Here is a 25,658-nt window from a genome sequence, read left to right on the forward strand (position 1 = left end):
CCTCTAGGGAGACTTGCTACTCACCCATATACAGCACTTTTAAGAACTATCCCAGATTGCCCTACCAGATCTTAAATTAAATAGTCCATAAACTCAAGTTGTTTGCTGCTCTTCCTCGGGCCTCAGTGGCCTGGTCTCAGTTGAGGAGATTTGGTAACCAATCACAAGTCACATAATAAATTCAGTTTTGCTAGTAGCCTTTTAAATGCACTTGCAAGGGGAAAAATACAGGTTAAACATTTTCTAAGCCAGAGAGAATCAGTCATAAAGCTAAGATCAGAGCCATTTTTTCAAAACTTTAATCCCTCCCCTCCGTTCTCTTTTCTTAGGGCAGTAACAGTTGCTGAAATTCACAGCCAAACAACTGAAAGATTTCTGGAAGAATATTTAATCCACAAAGATTCAACTTACACTATTAAAAAAACAGCATGTTTAGAAAACCGATATCCAACTGAAGTCTGTTTTTCTTATTTTTCGCAGTTCTTTTTCTTCAGATTTAGACAGTTTATGTGTTGTCTCTCCTAATGATTCCATAGGCATTGTATCATCTTGTTTCATTTCAGTAGCAGCGGTTTCCTCATCTGAATCATCCTCTGCTTCTTCACTTTCCATTTCTACTTCAGCAGGAGCCTCTTCAGCACTGTATAAGGATACGATTGGCAGCAAAAAAAGATGTTAACAGACAGTTGTGATACTATACACTGAGTTATTACAAAAATAACTTCAATTGAGTACTGGAATTTTTGTTCTTAAATCTAAGACTTCTGAGAAACTACTGTACTTCTCTTGCCATCTCAAATACAAGGCTTTTTTCCAATAGCTACCTTCTGCATTAATTTAACAAGCGTACATTCTCTTTCTCTAAATCCAAAGCTACTATCATCATCAGAACATGCAGTTATCACTTCAACCCCTATGGGATTAAAAACAGAACAAACCGGCAGATGAGACAATAAATAAGGAGGCCAGTCTCCTCTTTCAGTCCTGAAAAAGATCATTTGGTCTTGAAAGTCACTACAGTACTTAAGATCTTAGGAATTTTTATTTTACTTTATTTTTTTTTGAAATAGAGTGGCTTTTTAAGCAGCAGTTCCCTTCTGACTTGGCGTACTCAGAAGAGTTAAACAGAAAAGTTACCATTTGCAATGTGGTAATTATACACTATTCAAGTGTCTGTCGCTTAAGTCTTATTTTAGATACCATTAAACAAGTTCTACATGGTAGAAGAATACTCCTAAATATCATGTGTTCTAATAAACTCATTTACCATGTGTAAAATCTAAACTGAAGGTACAGACGTAATACATTATAATTATACTTAAAAGGCAAAGAGAAACATCAATCAGGAAGTTATTCTACACAGCTATCTACAGTTGCCCAACCCTCCAGTGCTTAGACTCATACGCAACTTTAAAAGCGCTGGTGACACTAATCACCAGTGTCAAAGTACAAGCTCTAGAGCAGCAAATATTTGCACAGGCCACTGAACTCCTAAACTCTTGAGTCCTGGAACTGCATGCAAATTTCTACATGATCTCTGTATGCGATTTTTACCACTTTTGTTGTTATCACAGTAGTTTTACTTGGGTAATCTCATAAGAAAGCTAGCCATACGAGCTATCACAGCACAACTGATGGCACTGCTGCAGGAGCAGAATACAGTGTACATGTAAAACATACTCAAACCAGCATTTCTTCTGGCTATATCAACCATCCTTTCATCTGTCTGCAAATTTCAGATGGCAGCTGATACCAGTGACATACTTTCATCTGCAGCTTGGTAGAGGATTATGAAACACTTTAAAGAATAGATCATACAAGCAAGTAACAGAACTACCTGGTTGCATTCAGTCTAAGTGTCAAGATATTAAGGCAGCCTAATATTAGGATTAATAACCTTTGCGTTGGCATCCATTTTCTAGAACTTTACGTTGATCTTAAAGGAGCAGGCATCCACACATTTTAAGTACTTATCAAATCACTGCATTAAACTGGGATTACAGTACTGTCAAACAAGCTTGCCTGTTTTCACAATCTTACTCTGTAGTTTCACTAGGAATGAAATTTGAATTCTAAACCTACTGTTAAGCGTAGACCTTAAGTTTAGGACTAGCATTATTTAACACCTTCATTACAACATATTCAGCAGGAACAAATAGAAGCTTGGCAAATTTGCAGTCAACACTAAGCTGAGTGAGGTTGACATCCTGGAGCAAAGAGAAGCCATCCAGAGGGATCTCAACCCACCCGAAAGCTGGCCCACACAAACCTCACGCAGTTCAACAAGGCCAAGTGTGTGGAGCTGTACCTGACTTGGAGCAAACCCAGACATGAGTACAGCCTGAGCAGAGAATGCATAACAGGCAGCACTCTAGAGGAGGGCTTGCAGGCATCAATGAATGAAAAACCTAATATGAGATCAGCATGTGAACTGGCAGCCTGGAAGGCCAACTGTATCCTGGGCTGCATCAAAAGATAAAAGCGAGCAGCATGAGCAGCAAGGAGGAAGGTCAAAAGTCTCCCTCTACTCTGTTCTCAGGAGACTCCACCTGGAGGATTGCATCTGGGTCTGGGGACCACAGCATGAGAAGGGCATGGACCTGTCAGAACGAATCCAGAGGAAGCCATGAAGATGATCAGAGGGCTGGAGTACTTCTCTTATAGAGAATAGTCAAAGGAGCTGGGATTTTTCAGACAGGAGAACAGAAGGCTTTGGGGATACCTTGTTGCAGTCTTCCAGTTCTCGAGGGGAGCTTACAAACAGGAGGGAGAGTTAGTTTTTCCACAACCTGATAATAAGCTAAGGGGGAATGGCTTTAAACTAAAAGAGGGGAGATTTAGATTAGTTGCCAGGTGGCAGTTCCTTTCTCAGAAGGTCACCACAGGCACTGGCACAGACTGCCCAGAGAAGATGTCGATGCCCCATCCCTGTAAGTGCACAGGACCAGGATGGATGGGGCCATGGGCACCTGACCTAGTGAGCAGCAGCCCTGCCCACGGCAGCAGGGTTGGAACTTAATTATTTTAAGGTCCCTTTCAACTCAAGCCATTCTAGCCTTCTACAATCCTTACCTGGAAATAAAGTTTAGTTGACAAACAACTTTGGAGTATCTATGTACACATTTTGCTTAAAAGTATGTTATGCCAAATGACAGGATAACTAACAACAGCAATGTAAAGGCCCATATGTTAAGCAGCCGATCTTGCATATCTGAACTTTTTTTTTTTGCTTTATGTTGCCTCTATGACATGTTCGACTCGCCTGTATGAACAGAATAATGAATCATGCTGGAAAACCAGTCTTACGCTTTATTTAAAGATGTATTTCACCTTAAATAACATGGAGGAGTCCTTCCAATTTCTCTTACCTTTTCTTCTCTTTGGAGACAAGCAATGAATTAATAAATACGGGGCACAGGAAGGAAGCAGATGGCAAAACATGCGCTGGAGTATGCAGGAGCTGAAGAGAAAAAAAAAAAAGGCTTCATGAAAGTTTTTGCCTGCCATTATTTTGCTCGTATTTTTACTGCAATGACTCCTACCTCTTTGACAGCAGGGGAATCTTGCTCATGGTGATGGCGAACAATTTTTCCAAGGTCTACATCCCCCTGTGACTGTTGATGCCTGTGCTTTCCCAACAGCAAGCTAAATGGGGTCACAGGAAGACTTTCTTCTACTGCCAGCTTGAATTAAAAAAAAAAAAAAAAGCATCTTGTAATTGAGAAAGGACAAAGTTTTAAGTAGAACTTAGTAACACAGATGTAAGTCCCACTTCATTTTCTGTTACCAAAACTCAAGTAGAATTTAGAGTCAACCCAAGTGACAGAGTCTCATGCTCAGGTTTAACTCAGCTGAGCTATTTGACACAGCCCTTTGTACCCATTCTCTCCCAGGCATCCTTTCCAATAAATTCCTCACAGAGCTAATAGAACTCTCTAGAATCTGAATTTTTGCTCTTCCAGCAGTATGAACACCAGATGTTAGTGCACTGATACACCAACTAACTTCCAAAACAAGAAACTGGTGTGGGTGCCAGAAAAACTGAAATATGGCTTTTATATGCCACTTTTCACTGAAAGATCACTTATACCCCAGTATCTGCTGAATGAGCCAATTGCCTATCTTGAGGTACTACTTGGTAACTTCCCTTCTGCCATTTTTCTATACCAGCAACCCTCACAAACAAACTGATTGCTTACAACCACGTTCCAATTGAATTTTATCTAGGAAAGATATTAGCTTCTATTTTCCATCTACTTTACCTAACCAATCACTCCATCCAGTGCCACTCTTTTATTCGTCTCACAAGGCATGGAGCAATTCTTCAGTGTGAATTCATAAGACTGGATTTCCCATACTACCTCTCTGTTTAAGTACATACTGAAATTATTTCACAGCTTTTTTCCCACTCGTAAAACAAAACAGACTGACAACATTTTCACCATCACTACAAAGTTTCTAATGTGCCATATTCTAGATTCCAAGCATTAAAGAGACCAAATTAAAGAGCTTGCTTTAGATCAGGAAAATGAGAGTGTAGCTTCCTAATACTTGATTTTTTTAAGGTTTTACGAACAGTAATTCTGCCAAAGTTAAAGAAGAGCTGCCCCTTCATATAATTGCCTGTGGCTTCATGCCAGGAAGTGGTATGTCCTTCAGTGACAAAAGGCTTTTGAATCTGACAATTAAACACTAACAGAATTTGGACCTGCTCCACCTACCCCTAAAAGAACTTTTGACAAAGTTACCTGTTCGCTTGACAGCGTAAGTCTTTCTTCCAGAGACTTTGTGCTTACTGTCATTAGCTCCTAAAATAAACAATGATGTAGCAGAATTAAGAAACAGGAAACTGCTCTCTGTATTTCAGTAGTTTGTCTGCAGAAGTTTGACCCAAAAGCTTTTGTTGGTCAAGCAGAAGCAGCAAACATCTTTATTTTAGAAAGAACCCAAAGGAAGCATGAATGGATCTAAAGGCTCTGGATAACCTTTCTGGGTGGAATAGAAAGCAAACAAGTAGCTAGCACCCAAATAAAACAGAAAACGGATTATCATATGAATCATTTGCTTAACTAGCAATACTACAGCAATACTACTACACATTTAAGTTTAACAGCATAAAGCTATAATGGGATAATGATAGCACAGTAGCAAAGTCACTGGCTACAGAGAATGAGAACAAGCCCAAATGCAGCACCACAGATTCAGAAATAAAAGAGTTGCTTAACTTGGGAAGGCCTCTGGTAGGCAGGGATCTCCAGCAAAAGACCCCCTTACCTCCACTGCCAGCCCTTAAAATGAGGTCTGGGAAGGGGTGGATCCAGGCTCCTCCCCTCCCAGTCACTCAGGTGCATTGCTTACACCTGATCCCCCCCCTGGGTTGACCTTGTCTTCCCACCAGGTGCTCAATCATTGCTTCAGCCCATAACTTAGCATTTCCACTACAAAAAGCATAGGCAGCATTCCTATGCCACTTAGTTTCCTGCAAGCACAAAGCAGTGGAAACTCTGACTAGTAGAAAACCATTAAGTAATCAGTGTTAAGCTGTATTAGCGTTGGAAAGTTTTTACAGAAAAATTAAGTACAGCTTTTTCTTCTCCAAAATCATAAAGGTAAATTCTTACACTTAGCAGCAGTTGTGTACCTATTTATCCCTTAAGAACCACCTTCCCCACCAGTGACTATTTCTTACTTGTGTATCCGTAAGAAAAAATAGTTGCGATCTTCTTAGCCAAAGGTATTTATCTGAGGCAATTGATTCAGGTGCATCTCTTGGAACAAAGGCAGCAAACTGGATCCTTTCCTTAGAAATTTTTCTCTGGATACAGATTGGCCGTGGCTCATTTGGCTTAAATACAAACACTGCAAATACAAGAACATCTTCGCTTGAAGTCATGGCATTCTTACCCTTCTGGAGAGTTGTCAAAGCACTATGCATTAAAGCCAGAAAGTTCTGCACAGGACTGCCTTTAAACAGGAATTATGCTCAGATATGCTGAACACATAGTTTATGGTACTTGTATAATCAATGATTATACAGATGTTATAATTAAGATATATACAAGAGAGTTTGGCTAAGCAAGTTATTACACCAAAAAAGAATAGATGGAGGGCTTACCCTTATCCTGGGCTCACTGGAAAACTCCAAAAGGAGGGATCTCCAGAAAAGATCCTTCCCACTGGCAGTCAGCTCTTAAATGGGTCTAGGAGAGGTGCAGCCAGGCTCCACCCCCTCCTGCAGCACAGGTGAATTGCCTCCACCTGTGCTCCCATGGCTGACTCACTGGTTGCCTCAGGCGATCAATCAGAGGTTCAGGCCACAACTCAGCAGTCCCCATACAGTACTTTTCACATTATTTCCATCCCAAGAACATACTTGGAGATGAAGTTTACTGTAGAACAGTAGTTCTGGAAAGATTTATCTTCACTTACATCATAAGTCTAGTACAAAGCTATATAATTCAACCATGATTTTGAGCTTCAAGGTGAGAGTTGAGACCACACAAGACACTCATCCAGAGGACAGTTAATCTTACACTGTGCTGGAGACAAACTATTGAAAGAGAAGACGGGGAGCATGTTGTTTAAGTACTGGAATTTACCTGTATTTAATTGCTGCTTCAAAACATAGCTCAGTTTTCCCTGGGTCAGACACAGACTCAGGTCTGTTTAATGGCTTTAATGGAGCTGAATTCTAAGAAAATCTTTTATATAAATCATACTTTACCAGTTTTAAGTTCCACTGACTACTACTTGTCAAAAAAGCCTTTGTACTCACAGCTGGACTCTTTAAAGAGCCAGGAGAAAGCAGCAATATGTTCTGAAAAGGGATCAGGTTGCAGAACTACGACGTTGAGGTGAGCACTCCATTCCACTGAAAAGCAAACACAGCAATAGCAGGATGTGAAAAAGAATTCTATTCAGGTGCTTTGCCAAATAAAACTTAAAATGGAAAAGACCCACAAGGCTTAAGCTCTGCAAGAGCCATACAACTTCAGTTATTCTCAGATAATGAAAACATGATCAACCATTTGTAAAAATGAAGGAAATAGTAGCTGCTATTGGGTTATCCATCATCTAAAATAGGATACACTAAGCACATGCATACGGGGTGAGATACTACCTATACTCAGGTACAAAAAACATCACAACTCGACAGGCCATTTTACAGTGGGTCAATCTAGAATCAAATTAGAATTACTTTAAGTTATCATAGCACATTCAAAGGTTAAACATCATTACTTTCACTCTAGCATGCATTTAAGCTCATCTTACATGCACAACTGAGCAGATTCCAGCAACAGAGAAAGCCATGATCAGTGGCACCAATCAGGTATTTGGAACATGTTAGTCTCCCAAAGCAGATGGTCCTGCAGAAGTAAAAAGTCAAAACAAGTCCATTATCTTCAACTTCTGTTTCTCCATGCAGTTTTGATTCACAAGTCACAAGAACATTCATTAAAGATTTAATCCTGATAGTTAATCAGGACAAGTTCGCATTTTGCTTTCACCTCCAGTAGCAAGGAACTTTCACACACAACTACCACACATAGATGTGGGAGATTTCAAGTAAGCATGAATCTGTAAGGAGTACAGAGAACTTCAAACTGTTCATAAATCATTCTGACTTGAAGCAGCAATCTTAGGTTCATAAATTAGTAACAAATCTTTAATTACTATGAAGCGTTAACACTGGGGTTAGGGAAAAAAAAAAAAACCACCTCTAGAACACCTAGCATTGTGCTAAACACTAGAAGAAGAGAAATGGAACAAATAGAATCAGTTACATTCTCGTAGGTTGCTCTGACTGAAGAAAACAAGCCATTTGTTTTCAATCACATGAATTTCTTGTTCTTGTTTCACAATCAAACAACAGATTTCTAATGCTACATGAGAATGCTTTCAAATTCTCTTCATTAAAGCATAGCCATTTGAACTTACATAACAGTCATTTGAGTACACAGAGTACCTTATTTTGTTTTAATACAGCATATAGCAAAGGCTTCAAAAGGAAAAACTTCCAAGGGAAAAACTTGCCACTGTACCAAGATGCCAAAAGAGACATTTCCCTGAGATGCAATGGAGAGCTAACACGCTCTCATGTTTTTCCTGCAGAACCCATTGTAGAATCATACTTCTCAATTACTACTCTTGGAGAATCAGTATGAACCAAACAGACTTGTTTCAAAACTGACAACAAATCTCTTCTTTCAGTGATACTTTATTGCAGTCTTTAAAACACTGCAAATAAGCAGTGTTTTGCTTTTCATTCTACATGTTCTCTGAGTATATTTAGAACCTTTCACATTATCCCAGCAACTGTGTGGAGAGCTAGACAACAACTGAAAGAGAATGCTACCATTCAGTTGTAGCATCTTCCCCATTCAGAATTTATTTAGAGATCTGGCACAGAGCTTAACTGGATGAAGCAGCAAGGCCACCTACTGGCCTATTTTTCTAAGGCAACTGCTAAGATAGGTACTTTGCCTGGATCACAAACCACTGCAATAACTGCACAGCCCTAGAAACCTTGTATAGAAGTTGTCCTATTCATTGAGTCTCTACCTTTTTGCCTCACCACAGATGAATGCCATTCCTCATTATGTTTATAAAACAAAATGGTCTCTAGACCTTCTGGATATCTTTTCTTGTTGTAGCACCTAGCAGAAAGTGCTGGGTTGGTCTGCTGGGCAAACACAGACTTTCCAGCAAAGGCTAGCAACAGTCAAGACACACACACTGTAATGCAGACAACATCAGTACAGCTTTACAGTTTCCAAATAGGAGTTTTATCAGTATTCAAGAATAAAACACAAACAAGAGCATAAATTTAAGTTAGACTTTTATTCTTTCAGTAGAAGTTCAAATAAGAAAGAATAAGCCAGATGAAAAACATACCTTATTTTTCCAGGTGGGTGGCAAAACGTACACTTCAGATCCCAAGTACTAGAATCCCATACAGTGACAGTTTCTTCAAAGCTAACGGCAAGCAAAGAGCCATCTTCTGAGAAACAGCAGTTGGTAGCCTGGTAGCCATGGTAGCTGCCTACGAAGTCACAGCTCCAACTCAAACTCAGCTGTGCTGCATTGAATAATTAAATTCATTACATTCAGGTCCATACACGAAGAGTTCAAATAGTAGCACTGAAAAATTGGCTCAAGAGAAAGTAAATTTTCTTTCAGAAGGCATAATTTTTTGTGAAGTACAAAGAACCTACAAGGAGCATCCAATAGGTTTTGCATCTCAACAGTGAATCCCATTATTGAAATGGTACAGCATAAGGGTAGATTTAGCCAACAAACAGGCAGACAGATTAAAAAAAAGATACTCCAGTTCAACATAGACTATTTTTAAGTATCTTGTTCTTCCAAAACTGTAGCAAGAACACGAGCATTACTAGAAGTTGGAACACAGGTTGCATTTGATTCCAAGAAAGCTTGTGGCTCATTTACACAAAGCTTCAGGATAGCAAAGCAACCTATCAGTTTGCTTTCTTGTCTTGTTTAACCTGCCAGCCTGTTCTGCTTAGGTCCTTTTTCTACAGTTGATAATTACTCTAAAGTAACAGAAACAAATGGATGCATTTACAACCTAACACACATTTTGAGTATCAGCAAACTTGTATAGCCGACCTTAATAACTTACGAACAAGATAAAGAAAGTGAAGAAAATAAGTTCAGCCCATATTCAGAAGTCCTTTATGTAAAAGCTGTGAGCTGGCATTGAAAAGACCTTCAAGGCCAGACCCAGTTCATTACTTTAACGGCACAGCGCCATCTAGCGGCACAGCGAGCAACTAGCTACAAATAAAAACGTCACCACAGTCTACATATTAACTAGTTACTTTATCATTTGCTGAAAAAAAAAAAAAAAAAAGCTGTGGCATGCCAAATCCTTCTGGCTACACATTTCTTTCCTTCCCTGGTCAAATACAAGGGAATTCAATATCCATGTGTACTTCTACGCATGCCACTGAACATAACTCTGCCCTATATCCTTTTTTGATCCGGATTCTAAAAGACTATACCCACTCCAGTTTCCTAGAGTGGAGAAACCGTGCTAAAAACAATCTTTTAAATAATGAATATAGGCTGCCATGCCCTCCTGCAGCAAGCTCTGTGAAGTCTTTATAAGGAGGTTCCTTACACTACAAATCTCATATTGTAAAACTACAGCAGAAGTCCATGGCAGAGGATGCTCAGGAGAGCACGCAATAGCATGAATAAATGGGTAGGAATAGATGACCTAGTTTTGAAGGGATTAACTTTGGGTCAGCATTTCTACAGCACGTTATAAGGAGACAAATAAGAGCATATTATGCTCTGACCTTACTTACCCTCCGGATCAGCGTCTTCTAGTATCACCCAGACCTTAAACACACAGTCTCTCCCAGTTGTTACCAGCATCAGAGAGTCATCTTCCATTTCATCCATGTCACGGAAGCACATCGCCGTTACGTGATCCTCATGAGGCATGCTTACTCTGGTATTCAGTCTAAAGCTGCAAATAAAGAATCAAGAAACTTCTAATTAGATAGCTAAAGTGCTATTGCATTTACAGATCCATCTTATCTAATTAGTTGCACTCCTCTACAGACAGCATCCTAGCAGCTAAAATTATTACTTCAATGAACACCAGTCTCAAACATCCAGCCTGAAATCAGGGCAACCTTTTCCTTAGTTGATCAGTCACACTTCTACTACACGCGTCAGCATTATTTTGCTTTGTTTTCTCTTTAAGATAACTTTTAGACTAAAAAAAAAAAAAATATTAAGTGAGAAGTTGGGAAATGTAAGAACCAGAGGCATATTCGTTAAAGACGACCCAAAAAATTGAAGTAATTATTTCATGTAACCTAAAGGGACTGATCAATTTACAATGGACTTGAGAGGGACTGGAAAAACCAAATAGATCCATTTCATCCAGTCCACTATTTTAGTATCAAATAAATACAGGAATTAGAGCTCCCAGATAGCCTAGGCAATTATTATAAGACAATTAAATTCAAAGCAAGTATTCACAATTGCAATTAATTTTGTTTATGGGTTTTTACAAATGTGTGACACACACACAGTAATCCCTTCCTCAGGTCTTCTCTATAATGCCATCAGTTTACTTGGAAAACCTTGCCTTTTCAAGACAAGGATTGTATAGACATTTGCATGATACTTAAAATACAAACTATGACACCCACAGGGCCAGCTCCAATTATCATTACCTTTGTGTTTTCTCATCAAAGAGCCACAGCTTCAACTGTAACTCTAGGTCAGTATCTTCTCTCTCTTCTACTGTTGCTAACCACTTGCCTTCAGCACTAAACGCAACTCTGGACAAGTCAGATTGGTTTAAGCCTGCTTGATGGATGTACTCTTGCTGAACAATATCCAACTGCAAAACAAATCAGAGCTTCCAAGTTTGAGTGCAGATTTATAGATACCATTCACAAAACAAAGGAGAAAGGACACCCAGAAAGCACCAATTAGAACTGAGCAGGCTGTAGTATAAAAAAAAAATTTGGGAAAAGCAATACTATAGTACATAAATAACACAACATTAAAAGCATATTGCATGGGAAATTACAGATTTTTTTTTAAACATTGAACTTATGAGAGGAATAGGGACATTAGCAGGTGAAAACATCTTTCCAAACAAGGTTTACCTTAAATACTCTTCTAGAATAGAAGATTCTCATAAAGGAAAAAAAAATCTCAGGCTGGAATCCAGTCCCATAGTACAGTTAATGGCTTTTCCTTGTTTCTATATACAGTCCTCAAAGAAATTCTCATGTATAACTCGAATTAAGAAATGAAAAGGTTAGCACAGGCCTGCCCAACTTACACTGTATAGCTGTTTGTCACTTTGGAGACAGTAGAACTGCAAGTGGCCAGGCTCTCCATTCAAGACCAAAGCTTTGGTTCTAGGATCAACCACTAGACCTGTCTTGATATCCCTGGCTGGGAATGAAAACAAGGTGAAAGTGACCTCTGATTGGAAGTGACACATTCCACACCATCAGCAGAAAATAAACTTCAGTGCACATACCTTTAACTAGCCCTTGAATGGTTTTGGAAAATCTCAGGTTGCTGTTTATTATTGTAATTCCTGAAAGGAAAAGCATATAAAGTCTTGCAAAAAGTTTCCACAAAGTAACTGCATCAATGGTGGAGAAGGGACTGTAGCTATCTCTATTTAATCCTACATACGCATATACATGTGGGATAGACATTCATCTTCTCACAATCTGTCAGACTCCTGAATCAAGATGGGAAGCTAAGCTACAAGCAGACCTCACACAAAGACCTCAGACAAATGTGCACAACTAAAGAAAAAGCAGGACACTGCTTTAAACATCCATACACAACACCTTGCTAATTCACCCGAAAATAACGAAACAGAGCCCGTATAGATTTGCAGTAAGTGCTACTTAAAACATAGGCATACTGTTGTCTGTATGAGAGGTGCAATAGAAAGCGCCATCAGGTGAGATGGAGACGTATTCAATAGCAGATCCCAAGCGAGGAAGAAAATCCTTCTTGCAGTCTGATCCACTGTGCCACTGAACTAGAACAGATTCAACTCCTCCACTCAGCAAGCTGGTTCCTTTTCAGATCATAAACATACAGTTAGAGGTTTTAAGAATATCACCAGTTACAATGACAGACACACAGATTTCTGAACAACATTTCTTAAAGCATCACACATGGATGAATTATTCTTCATATCTAGCCTGGGCAATACACACAGGTAGATTTCTTGTTATCCCAAGGAAAACTGACACAGAAACTTACATAAATAACTTCTGCCTGCAATAGAACTTAAAGAAATGCTTGGGAATATTAAATTCTATCACTCGTTGAATGTGTTGAGTATTGTGTTAGCACACAGCTTGTTAGTCTTCCTTCTACAATATGTATTTTGCAGTAAGAAGTACACTAAGAAATACATTCACATGAATACTAAGTGGATTTCCGCCACTAGGTTTAAGCTCAGTCAAGCCTGACTTACTTTGGATTCAGACAGACTCTGGAAAGGACTCATGAGTATTGCTGGTGAAAGAGAAGAGGGTGGTACGCAGGGTAGAAGATATAACTGGCTAGATTTTGCATTCTGTTAAAGGACAGCGTAATGCTCTCATGGGATGATAATAGCAGGGTGGAAAAGTCTCTGGCTACAGAAAATGAGAACGAGCCCAAATGCAGCAGCCACAGATGCAGAAGTGAACAAAAAGAGCTACTTACTTTCGGAAGGCCTCAAGTAGGCAGAGAACTCCAGCAAGAGATGCCCTCACCTCCACTGCCACCCCCTAAATGAGGGGTGGATGCCATCCCCTATGAAAGGGTGGATCCTGGCTCCTCCCCTTCCAATCACTGCAGTACATTGCATGCACCTGAGCTCCCCTGGGTTGGCCATGCCTTCCCACCAGGTGCTCAATCACTGCTTCAGACTGAGCATTTCTATTACAGGCAGCTATTTGACATTATGAATGTTAAAGTATTACAAAGAAAGTATGGCTGCTCTCACTTATTTCAGATCCACCTTCAACATATTTAGAATACTGGAAATTAGTTTGTTAGTAAATGGATTATTTTGAACTTCTGTTAATTTCTCTGTTTGTAGCTCTTAATCTTTTTATGATTTTTGTACTCACCTTCTATAGAAAAAGCTAGATCCAGGACTTTATCGTGATGCCAGTGCAGTGTAGAGAACGTGTACTCTTTTTTGTGGTTGAAATTCCTCCTGTGGAGAAGGAAGAGAACAGTTCTTTAAAGGTAGTCATTGACAACAGAGCAAACAAATGCTAATAGTGAATACCATCCTTTTTTCCAATCTCCTGACTACAGTTTCATGTATGCACATGGTGCAAGAGGGAGGAATCACACCAGCAGCTTTCCTGATGCACCCTATACATCACTACCATACTTAGCAAGCTGATAATTCTTCATCACACAGTTTCCCTAGTGTGCTGTCACTAGGACTCCAGATGCCCACAACCACTAATTTAAAATGTATTTGAAAAGGTCAGAGCAGTTTAAAATAGCAGTGTAGCTTAAAAGGAATATTTTCCCCCTTCATGTTAAACTGAAGCTGTACTCTGAAGTCAACATCAGTATTACAGGAAATTACAGAGGATTTTCCATTCTTTGCTTTTTTTGATTTCTGAAAATCACAACTGTAAGAACTAACAGCTGCTCTGCTCAGGTTTCACTTAATTCCCATGGTCAGGATACAAAAGTAAACAGTCAAATATTCTAATCAAATAATCAAATCAAAATAAGCATACCAGAGACGAATCTTTCCATCAGCGTGGCCAGTTGCAATACAATCCTCCTGAGGATGGCAGGCTACACAAGTAAAGACATTGTTTCCACCTTTTTTATTTGTTGCTCTCAGAGAAAACCTTCAAAAGTTAGGAAAACAACAACTTCAGTTACACACTTTTTTTCCTTTTTAAAAAACAAAGCTTCCAAAGGACCAACTGATGCACAAATGCACATAAGAATAATTCTGAGTAACAAAATTAAGCGCCTACAAGTTGTTATAAACCAACATATGTACTAAAAAAAAAAAAAATTAGTGACAAGTTTTTTTTACTTTATCAGATCTCTGTACTCAATCAAGCTGCAAGCCTTTTATGTGTTCCACCCTCTCTGCCTAATTCTCCTTGGCCAAACCATCACTTGTTTCAGCCCAACATTAACTTAAATATTTACATACATACTCCTCACATGCACCTCACCAGTGAATGCAAATGTTATTACATCAGATTGAAGCAATACTTGTGTAACTATCAGAAAAATCAACACGATGAAAAGGTGATACAGGAAGCACAATGACAAAGGAATTAACGTGACAGAAAGACGCTACCAACAAGGAAAAGAGAACTCACCCATCACTAAAAACCCAGGCTCACAGAGGACAACTCCACAAAGAAGAGAACTCCAGAAAGAGATCCTTCTCCAGTGGCAGTCAACCCTTAAGTGAGGTCTAAGAGGTGCAGCCAGGCTCCACCCCTTCCGGTCACACAGCTGAATTGCCTTCACCTGTGCACCCAATGCTGACTCAGTCCTTTCCCCAGGTGCTCAATCAGTGGTTCAGGCCGTGACTCAACAGTTACCATACAACTTGGCATCTTCATTCTTACCTGTTCAATTGCTTCTGTTTAAAGAAGTAAACTTGGAGAGTAACATCTTTAACTGATGCCACATATTCACCCTGTTACAATAAAACATTATTCAAGAAGTTAGAACATACAGATTGTGTACTCACATGTGAAAAAAAAAAGAGAAAATCGTGTTTCACTACAAAGTACTTAAAAATGGAGACAACATAGAAGCTGATGTTAAACAAATTGTTTCCTGTTATAAATTGTTTTTTTTCCTTTAAAGAAAACAGTACTTACAGATTACAAAATCATTTGTTTTGTCAAATGGAGCTTAAAAAGCTTGGGCAGAAATCAGAGCATGCAAATAACAGAATAGGGCCAAAGAAAGGTTCATGAAATTATTATTTAAAAAAAAAATAAAATTGGATTAATGAGTCTGAAGTTCTGCTGTACTTCTATAAACACATAAATGTATATAGGTTACTTGAAAAGTAAAGAAAGAAGCCAATCCTCCCAGAAGCGGATATACCTCTCTTCCAAATGCAGTACACTTTGGGGACGCATCCACACCCTCCAAAACCACAGACAATTCCTTGGCTTCCATGTCTTGGCCTGCTGCTTTTGTCAGCTTAACTGAGACCAGTTGGAACGTATCTGGCCAAAGGAAAATCTGTTATCCAAAGACTTCTACATACAAGTTTATGCATGTTCACTATAAAGGAGATTCACAACCGTTATACTGTAACACATTAGTGTTTTTGAACAGAATACTTTTTCAAAAAATAATTGTGTTGGATATTCTAATTCAAACAACAGTGTTGAAGTTCAAGGTCAGAATAGTGGATTCGGGTGCAGCTGTGAGCAAGAAGCAAGAAACACTGCATAACACGCTCTGAAGTGACATCTGCAGAAACAGAGTGAGGCCAAGGTACGTTTATGTTTATTTCAGGAAGATCCCAGGAAAAAACTATCCACATACGCTGTTAAATTGAGAGAGGAGTCTCGAATACTGTGTGTACGTACTGCCACAGTAAGGACTGTGTAAAGATTTGCCACATCTCCAATGTTCTGCTGTTCACAGAACATCAAGACTAATACACAAAAGCACCTGACATCATACCGCTCAGCCAGGTGCCACAGCTCAGGCTGACAGCAGCACTGTAAGGATGAACCAAAGCACACCATACCTCTTGCACCCCGCTTTGGAATGATAACAAACACAGAGTCCTCAGCAGCAGGCAGCACATACAGCGCGAGCAGCTGATGTCCTACAGTGAACGTCTGCGGGAGAAACACAAGTCCAACAATTACTACGCAAGAGCACATCATCTTCTACAGACCAAGAATAACGCTGATATTTACTCAACAGGAACAGCTCAACGTACTTTAATGAGAATCCCATCTGTGAAGTCCCACAGCTTAATGGTGCCGTCAAGGGAGGAAGAATAGAGCTGAAAAAAAAACAACCCAAGTTACAGCAATACACCAAAGTCAGACTTTACATCAAATCCCCACTTCGCGCTGAAGCACCGATCAACGCACTGAGATTAGACGCGGCTGAACCACCGCAAACACAGAACACGAAAAGCTCCGAGCCGCCATCGCAAAGCGCTCCTGCCCGCACAGCGGCCCGGCCCCCGGCGCCCCTCCCGAGCGCTACCCCGCTGCCGGCCCGGCCCACCTGCAGGTGGTTGTGCGGGGCGAGCTGCACGCTCGTCACCAGGTCGCCGTGGCCTCGCAGCAGCCGCACCAGCTCCTCGGTGGCCACGCTGTACATCTTCACGAAGTCGCCGGAGGCGCACAGCAGGAACCTGAGAGGAAGGAAAGCCGTCAGCGTCTCGCGGGGTCGCTCCGACCCGGAGTCCGGCCCGCCGCTTGCCTGGCACCGACGGAGAAGACGGCCCGGGCGCCGTGCAGGGCGCTGCCGCCGCATCGCACCACGCGGAGCGCCGCCGGCGCCACCATCTTCCTCGAGCGGAACCGCGCGGCCGCCCTTCCGCCGCCGAGCTCCGCCCGCTGCGCGCACAGCCCTGCCGCGTGCGCGGCGCCCCTTAACGGCCGTGTGCGCGTGAGGGGCAGCGGGGCGGGCTCGGCGCCCTCAGCAGTCGCGCGCGAGAGGCGCGTTCGCGCTGAGGGACGAGGTGAGCGGGGCTCGCGCGTCGTGCGCGGCCGTCCGGGATGCCGCTGTTGCAGATCTCTGGTGAGCGTTTAGTCGGTTGTTAAACAGCCCGAGGTAAAGTAACGTGTGCGCTCGAACTGGAACGCTGGAAGTTCCGCACCAACACAAAGAAGGACTTTGTTGTCCGGGAGCGAGCTGCCCGCAGGCCTGGGTCCCTTCTCTGGAGATATTCAGGCCCGCCTGCGAGCTGCTGCAGCAGGCGATGCACGGGGTGATCCCGGAGCTCCCTTCTCTCTGACCCCGACTCTGCTGTGACTCTGTCACGTTTTTATTAATAAACGTGTGCAACAGCAATATAACCCCATCACTTGATGACGTTAGTCATAAGCTCCAAAGATCTTGAGTAATAGACTACACGGAGCTCCCAAAACCCGTTAAGCTGAGGTGATAAATAGCAGGCGGTGGCACAAGCAGGTCAGGGCAGTGCACGGTCAGAGCAGCCCTGTATGTGGGACGCATTACTTAACAGTTAGCATGACTACATACAAAAATCTGCTATCAGAACTTCCACATGCTGTGGAAACGATGTCAACAGTGACTGTGTTACCTTCTGAATGGTGAAGGGTGACCAACTTGTACTAGAGGAATTGGGAGCCCTGCACTGAAAGCAGTGACTGCGCCCTGGGAGCCCACGTTCCGTACCAGTGGCTCAGTGCTGCTGTCATTCCTCCTATCCCATGCTTTTTTTTTTTTTTACTCCTTTCTCCTGTTTTCACACTTTGAACTGATATTTTCCATCTCCTTGGAAGTCTTCCTGCTACCACGCTGTGAATCAAGCAATCTGATCCTGAAAGCCTCACCTCTTAAATTAAAACAGACGGTTGTGTACGGTACCTGTGGTCAGGTCTCACTTCGTGAAACCACTGATAATATTTTCCCAAAGTTTCCATATTAAAAAAAAAATAAAAAGTGAAGATTGTTGTGTTCCAAGTCAAACTGGTTGCCTTAAGTTCTCTGGTAGTCCTGTAAAGTGTTTTTAGTGTGTTTTTGTTAAATCTATGTCATCTGGCTTTTTAGTTCAGTCTCATAAAGTGTTTTTTTTTTGTTTGTTTGTTTTTTTAAAAGAGGCCAAAACCTGGGCTAAGCACACAGATTGATGAATTTAAACAGACACAAGCAGAACAGCGCCTTAGAATTTTGGGGAGACTTGGGGAGTGAGAGTTACCAGGATGTATCTGGGTTGTGGTTTTCAAATGAGCAAGGAGCAAAAGCAGTCTCAGCTGTTGACCGTTCTAATTTGTGTTCATGTGGCTGAGGTGTGGCCTTTGTGTGGTTCTCTCATTTGTTCAGATTTACATCGAGAATATAAAATTTGTAGGCGCATCTGCACAAAGCCAAAGGAATTTGCCAATGTTTCTTCTAAAATTACATCTTGGTCCTGTTAGGGACTGCAGTGCTTTCAGCAGGTTGCTTAGTTAGGAGGAGCTGCGACTTCCAGAATAAAGTGCTACAAGGTAGATCATTTTATTATATGCACTGCAGTGAATCGGGAGAATAGTTGATACAGTAAATAGCCATTTGCATTTAGAATTCCTTGCAGAACTTCGTGAGAAATGTTCCATAAACCAACTGGAGAAAATGAATTTGTTCTTAAAGTTTACATGTTGTATGGGAAAGTAATTGTATTTCTTTCTCAACTTACATGAAAACCCATCCAGGCAAAAGCACATACTAAACAGATAATGCTCGTTTGCTTTACCTACTGAGTCTAGATTGTGTATTTGTTGTTTGCAAACTCGCTGCATCAACACCAAAACCCATGTTAATAGTACAGTGGACAACCCTGACCAGCAGAATGAAGTTGCTCAAGGCAACCACTGCACCATTTCAATGCATGAAGTGAGTAATACAATCAAGGGCAGAAGCTTTTGAAATAATAATTTTGCACTCCAGCTACTATTCAGCAGGTTTGCTTTTTTGAAAACTTCCTTTATTTCAGTCATGCAGCTTAATAGGATGGCTAGTTTTGTGCCTTGCTTAAGAACACTGAGAACACTTGTGGCTACAAAAAGCTCCCTGCTTGTAGCCTGCATGCTGCTTTTAAGTTTGAGCATGAAGGTCAGGTAGTCAGCACACTTCAGAACATGACACACTGTTCTTAAACTACACAGTGGGTCTTAGCTCTCTAATTGTCATAAATCAAGATCATAGGATGATATACGTAATATTGACTGGTCTTCTATGCTTTTTTTGTACTAGTTCAAGGACTGTAAGGAGTAAAAGAGAATCTTACACTTGGCAGTCTTCATTATGGCCCCTTCCCTGGAAGCATCCAAGGCCAGGCTGGATGGGGCTGGGAGCAGCCTGGTCTGGAGGGATGCATCCCTGCCTGTAGCAGGAGGTTGCAACCAGATGATCTTCAGATCATCATGAAAGATCTCTTCCAACCCAAATCATCCTATGGTTCTATGATTATCTCTTATAATTGCATTATTAAGGTGGAGAGGCCTAATTCCTTTGTTGTGTTGTATGAAAACTAGAACTTCATTGCCTTCTGAAAGAAAATAGAACATGACCGATCAGAGTTAAATATAGAATAGGAGTATGTGATGTTCTACAAAGCTCCTTCAGTGGGGTAAATCAGTAGTTTTTAATTGGGAGGAAGAGATTTCAGATAAGATCATGGTCTTTATATCTGTGCTTCAGGACTGCTAGGAACACTAGAGGGTGCTACAAGAATAACTACATTTTTATGAAGTGAGTATTTAAAGCTAGGAAAGCAGAACTGAGTTGGGATGTCCCACAGGGACCTCTGTACTAGTGCAGCCTTTGCACGTTTTACTTCCTACTATTACATCTGTCACTGTCAAAGGAAAGGCAAAACTGTGGTACCGTGTAATGATTTGGTCCAACAAAGTGCTCTGCTTCCTTCGTGTTCAAAAGGTGATATGAAGTTTTGAGTGAAACCAAGAAAACAGCAACAACTCACTAGAATGAAAAAGGAGAGGAAGAATTAAAGCACAAATACTGACTGCAGCCCTTACAACATACAGTGCTCCTGGCCAGGCTTAGAGACAGGCCTAACAAGCACCTGAGACAGTTTCACACTGGCAAGATGAACGCAGCAGGCAAATACAACCCAAGAGCCTGCAGGTGATAGCACCAATTGATTGTTCTTACCTTTAGAAGTACACCAGTAAGTTCTCATGTAAGCATCCTTTCTGTCTGATAAAGAAGTGAAAAACAGTAGCTTTTGAACAGCCAAATCCCACAGCAGCTTGAATGACTAAAACAGGAAAAACCTGTTACAAGCAATGCTTTCCTGCTTACTACCCCACCTGGAGCCCTCACCATCTAAAGTGACTTGTATGTATTATTTTATTTCACCAAACGCCTTAAGTAGTACTTCACATTATACAACACAATATTTGAGTATCTCTCTTATTAAGAGAAGAACAAATAAATGCCTCATGGCACAGGATACAACATCAAGATACTTACAAGTTTTTTTTCCATGGCAGTATAGAATCACGTAGACTCCTGTTTTTTTCCTTCAAGAACTTTCATTTTGAGGCAACTTATGAACTGATAGACTAACCTAGTACATGATAAACAAACAAACAAAAAAAGATAAACCTTATACAACAAAATTTAAATTATATGAATTTAAATCATTATAAAGCAATTTTTAAAGCAACTACAATGGGATGCTAATAAAAGAATAGTAAAGACTGCAGGTATAGGAAAACAAAAAGAGCCCAGGTACAGCATCAGTAGAAACAACAGAAAAGAACTACTTACTTTCAAAAAGCAACAGTTAAGACACAAATATCCAGCAAGAAAGGCTGCCTTGGCTACTGCCAGCCCTTAAGTGAGGTCTGGGAAGGGCTGGATCCTGGCTCCTCCCCTTCCAATCAGCCAGATGCATTGCATGCACCTGAGCTCAACTGTGTTGGCCCTGCCTTGCTACTCAGCATTTTTGTTACGCCTCTGAAAAAGGACAGCATATTCAAAATTTTTAATATAGAATTGAGATAGCAATTACTCTATTACACAGCTCACCAGAGACCAAAGGCAATTAAGAGATGTTTGGTTGCTGTAGTGCTGTAGTTGCTGTAGTGCTGAGACATGGCCTGAAGCAGTGATTGAGCACCTGGTGGGAAGGCAAGGCCAACCCAGGGAGCTCAGGTGCATGCAGTGCATCTGACTGATTGGAAGGGGAGGAGCCAGGATCCAGCCCTTCCCAGACCTCACTTAAGGGCTGGCAGTAGAGGTAGAGGTTTGGACTGGTGGTTTCTGTGTGGTGGAAGTTTTTTAGGGTAAGTGAATCTTCTGTGTTGTGTAAGTAAGTATTTCATTGTTTTTTTGGTGGTTGTGTTTGAATATGACTTTTTTTTGCTGTAGTTTGAGAATTTGTTAGCTTGTTGTTATTGTTGTGCTTTCTGTCATTTTGTTGTGTTGGTGGAAGAAATAGGGAGGTTTTTTCTTACAGTGTTTTGGTTTATGATGGTTTCTTACAGTAGCTTCTATTATTTTGTCAGTTTTGCGCTTCTATTGGCTAGTAAAATTTAACTTACAAATGTGTTTATATCATTATTACTGCTGATTACATTTTTTTTCATTGTTAAGGAGTTGGTTACTCATTAGAAAGGTAATGATGTAGTGGGAAGACTTGTGAGATTTTAGAGTAAAGAATTTCTATTGCACTTTGCCAGCGTGGAATTCACGGAGTATTTTTTCAGTCTCTATTTTTTTTTTTTCCAAACAGTGAGAAGGTAGGAATATGAAAACAGAACTGAGTGTAACATAAAAGGTGAACAGCAATTCACCTGCTGATAGCACAGCTGTGCGTCATCTGAGACATTTTCAGTGAAATGTGTTGTTTCTTTTAAGACTGACTTTCTGTAGAGATTTCTCATGAACTGTGAGGAGTGCTGAGCTCTTTTTGCCTCTTGAGCACAGATAAAACTTGGTGAATAGTCTGTCTTGGTTTTTTAGTAAGGTGTGTTTCCCTGTTGCAAGATATTGTTCTGTTAACGTCTGTGTCTCAAAGCTTGCTGGGGACACAGGTGGACTTGTTCAAGTCCTGAGCAAGGATTGCGAAATCCTTTGTCTGAAGGACACAGGTGAACAAGTCCAGGCAAGTCCTGGGCAAAGGTTGTGAGCTGGGGGAATGCAGATGGACAAGGCCAGGGGTAATGAGAGTGAGGTGAGCTGTAGCTCAATAGTTGTGATGTGCTCCTTTGTGTGGACCTATCTCAGGATGATGGCCATCTCGGGGGGTATTCAATGACTCTTGCTCAAGGCCCATCCTTGTCACGTAGGTAGGAGAACAAGGAGGATAAAAGAGGAACTGAAAACCATGAGGATAGGTTTCTGGCAGCAGATTCCTTGTGAGGTGACTCCTGCATGCTGTTGAATTCTCCTGTGCCTGCTGCCTGAGTGCTGCTGCTGTTTCAATGATTGGCTCCGCGACTTCTTTGTCTATCTGCCTGCTGGCCATGCTGCTGCTGCTCGTTGCCCCCTGCTGCGTCTGCCTGGGACCTTCAAATGTTGTGCAACAGGACCGCTGCTGGATCCTGCTGGTGATTGTCCCTGCTCTATCCAACTCCTGCTTCTTTCCCATCTTTTCTATTGCCCTCCTTCCCTTTCTCCCTGGTTAGGTTTGGTAATAAACTGGATGAAACAACATATGAACTGTTGTTTCTTAATCTCACACCGGGAGAAAGAACCTCATCTCCCTCTTATAAATTGGAACGAGACACATGTATGCATGTGTCATCCCATACAGCTGCTTCGTACAAAGTTACTATGTTTTATTTGCATATTGTGCATCTGTATGTGCATTACAGTCATAACAGTGCAAACATAGAGAACTGTAGGGGCTTCACATGGGGAAACAAATGTCTGGTAGAACAAGATGCCCATTTTCTGGATTTACTCAATGGAGCCAGGCATCATCCTCAGTGTCCTTACAGCTTTTTTTGTTCACTGAGAAAGCGATTGTGTGTGTTGAATGCTTCTGTCATATTAATGCTTTTCAAATCCTGTTGTTGCTGCTGCACTGTTTTCCTTTATGCAAAAATGAAATCAGAGTAACTTTTACTTTCTACAGTATTCTAAGGATATGCTGGAAAACACAACGGAGTTTGCATCTTAGATTTCTTTGTGAAATCAAACTGCAGAGAAAATCTGGTGTGAGAGACAACAGATGTGTGAGAATGTATGAATCTGTGTAAGAATCTTGTTTTGAGGTTTTGTTCTCTGGAAACAGTGGCTGCTAGTAAGCAATAATACTGCTTGAGTAGAGTGTGGCTCAAATGAGCCTTGTGAGCTTATTTTCCTTGAGCAGTTGCTGGATCTCCAGTGCTGTGACATGTTTTTCATTTTCCTTACCAGCAATGAAGTAGGCCAAGCTTTGTCCATCTAGGGAAAGTGAGCACTGCTGTATAAAGAGGTCTGGATGAAAGAAGACTTTTAGTCAATTTAACTCTCTGCTTGTAGGCCAACGAATATTCATAGCCTTTCTTCTGATACAAACCAGCTGTTACTATGTGTAAACACTGTTTGCCTGCTCCTAGCATTTCCAGCCACAAAGCAGCAGATCTCAAGCTGTACTGTTCTCTTTTAATTTGGCTTGTGCTCTTTCTTACTCCTGGTAATCACAGTCTTCTTTAAATCCCATCCTGTTCCTGCTGAAAACAGCAGCAGTGGGGCCCAGCGGTGAGTTGTGCTCAGTTGCTGGGTGAGGCAGGCCAGAGTTGTTATGGTTTGGGTGGAGCTTTTATGTTGAGCAGAGTCTCACTGGTAAAAAGAAAAAAAAGAAAAAAAAAAAAGGAATTCTTGGAGAGAAAAAAGGAACTTGCTTGCATTAGTTTATTAGGATTAGCTTTCTTTATTGCTTTCTGAAGGGCACTTCAGGAAGTTGCTGTAGGACTTGGTTTTTCAGTATTAAAACATATTCTGCTGTGAGAGCTGTCTGTGGGAGAGAAAACTGAGCGGGGCCTCAAAGACTGATAGGAAGAATCGGGGGTGATGCCCCAGTACTGCTCTGAATCAGTTCATGTAATATAAAGTCAGGTCAGAACCTGCCTTCCTTAATCTGATATTGCAGATAATAGGATTAACTGTTTTTTTCTTTTTCTCATTTATTTCTCATGAGAAATGTATCCTTTGCTTTCTTCTGGTGTTTTGCACAAATGTTTCTTTCACACCCTGGCATTTGCCTAGCATGTATTGATGCTTGTCTGAAGGGGATGTGTTGTTTCCTATTGTAGGACTTCTCAGAGATAAGCAGTGCCAACAAAGCTCTAGTTTGTAAGTGTATTCAAGCTGATGTAGAACTCATTTTTTCAAATGATTTCCAAAGATTCAAGTTCAGATATCTATTGGAAAGGATTTTCTTCCTGCTGCTGACAGGTAGATTGTTAACTGTTGCATTGAGTTTCATCGGGGCAGTCTGTTGCAAGTGTTTGTGACTGTGATCTCCCTTGAGAAGGGCACTGATCAAAACAGAAGGAGTCCAAATTTCCTGTATGTTTTTTTTAGTGTTGTGATGTTTTTAATGCACAGTGTTTTTCTTATTCTGAGTAACTGCTTTTAAATATGAGGAGAAAAACAACACCTCATACTGTGAAATAATACAGACAGGGCCTTTTTGGCTATTAGAAACAATCCAATCATTATGATTTGAGTTGTGTTGTACAATATATTGGGCTGACAGACATAAGCTAACAGGAGTTAGTTACAATGCTTACATGCAGTGAAGAAGGCTGAAGTGAACGTGCAAGTGTTTAAGCATACTGTGCAGATCTCTGTGTAGATCCCAGGCAGTTGCTCAGTTGTCTTGCTGCATAACAGATTGATTCTAAGTGTAAGTTCTTAGGCACTAATTCTATCAAATGGTCTTATTACATGTTGTGCATGTATGAATCCACTAGGTACTTAACAAGCTCTTTGCCAAAGCTTGTTAACTGCAACTGCAGAGCTGTAAGACAAATCCTCTATGGGGAATTACAGAGCTGGTGGAATTTACCATGTAATTGATTGAACTTATTTAAATGGCAAGGATGCCCAATGTGCTCTGTGGAACCACGTATGTAGCTGGGACACTTTTATGTTTATGAGTGCTCTGTCAGTTTTCTGTTCTAAACTATACTTAATCTAGTTTGGTTCTTTCTGTTGGGTTTAAATGTCTTTGGTTTTATGAGTAATCACCTCAGATTGTGTTCTCTGAGGCATCATAGGCAGTATACTGCAGTAAAGCAGTCTTAAATTAAATTAAAAATAGCAATCTTCTTTTTCTGAAGTTATTGTTTTTACTGTGCTGCTATTGCATGTTTTCTGTGTAGAGTAGACTTCTATTTTTCCTGGTAGTTTTCTTTCAGATTTTGAGTAGTTTCTTGGTAAACATGGGGATGAAATGAACTAACATACTT

At 40.8% G+C, this 25,658-nt stretch overlaps 2 protein-coding genes and 1 long non-coding RNA gene across 4 annotated transcripts in view; 1 reads left to right on the forward strand and 2 right to left on the reverse strand.

Moving 5' to 3' along the window:
- Positions 1 to 370: 370 nt before the first annotated feature.
- WDR75 (WD repeat domain 75) lies at positions 371 to 17,107 on the reverse strand. The gene is made up of 21 exons (XM_048952598.1): positions 16,981 to 17,107; positions 16,783 to 16,912; positions 16,487 to 16,552; positions 16,289 to 16,382; positions 15,631 to 15,755; positions 15,141 to 15,211; positions 14,280 to 14,396; positions 13,647 to 13,735; positions 12,440 to 12,598; positions 12,041 to 12,100; positions 11,837 to 11,952; positions 11,217 to 11,386; positions 10,335 to 10,498; positions 8,896 to 9,079; positions 7,273 to 7,367; positions 6,776 to 6,871; positions 5,690 to 5,859; positions 4,749 to 4,808; positions 3,543 to 3,683; positions 3,369 to 3,460; positions 371 to 640 (listed from the first exon to the last, which is right to left on the reverse strand). The coding sequence occupies exons 1-21, from the start codon at positions 17,064 to 17,066 to the stop codon at positions 433 to 435; spliced, it is 2,493 nt and encodes an 830-aa protein (XP_048808555.1). The 5' UTR covers positions 17,067 to 17,107; the 3' UTR covers positions 371 to 432.
- Positions 17,108 to 17,162: 55 nt separating this feature from the next.
- Positions 17,163 to 25,658, forward strand: part of COL5A2 (collagen type V alpha 2 chain) — a 165,662-nt gene continuing 157,166 nt past the window's right edge. Inside the window, exon 1 of one of the 2 annotated variants that reach the window (XM_048952594.1) lies at positions 17,163 to 17,301. The gene's annotated coding sequence lies outside the window, so the exon portion shown is untranslated. Of the gene's footprint in view, positions 17,302 to 21,476; positions 21,540 to 25,658 lie in introns of those variants that run through there. The other variant, XM_048952595.1, reaches the window with a different exon arrangement.
- Positions 20,029 to 21,119, reverse strand: LOC125696644 (uncharacterized). Its single transcript, XR_007378466.1, has 4 exons — positions 21,022 to 21,119; positions 20,722 to 20,818; positions 20,401 to 20,506; positions 20,029 to 20,208 (listed from the first exon to the last, which is right to left on the reverse strand). It is a non-coding gene; the product is annotated as an uncharacterized LOC125696644 (long non-coding RNA).

This window comes from Lagopus muta, chromosome 8 (genome assembly GCF_023343835.1).
Source record: "Lagopus muta isolate bLagMut1 chromosome 8, bLagMut1 primary, whole genome shotgun sequence".
Lineage (NCBI taxonomy): Eukaryota > Metazoa > Chordata > Aves > Galliformes > Phasianidae > Lagopus > Lagopus muta.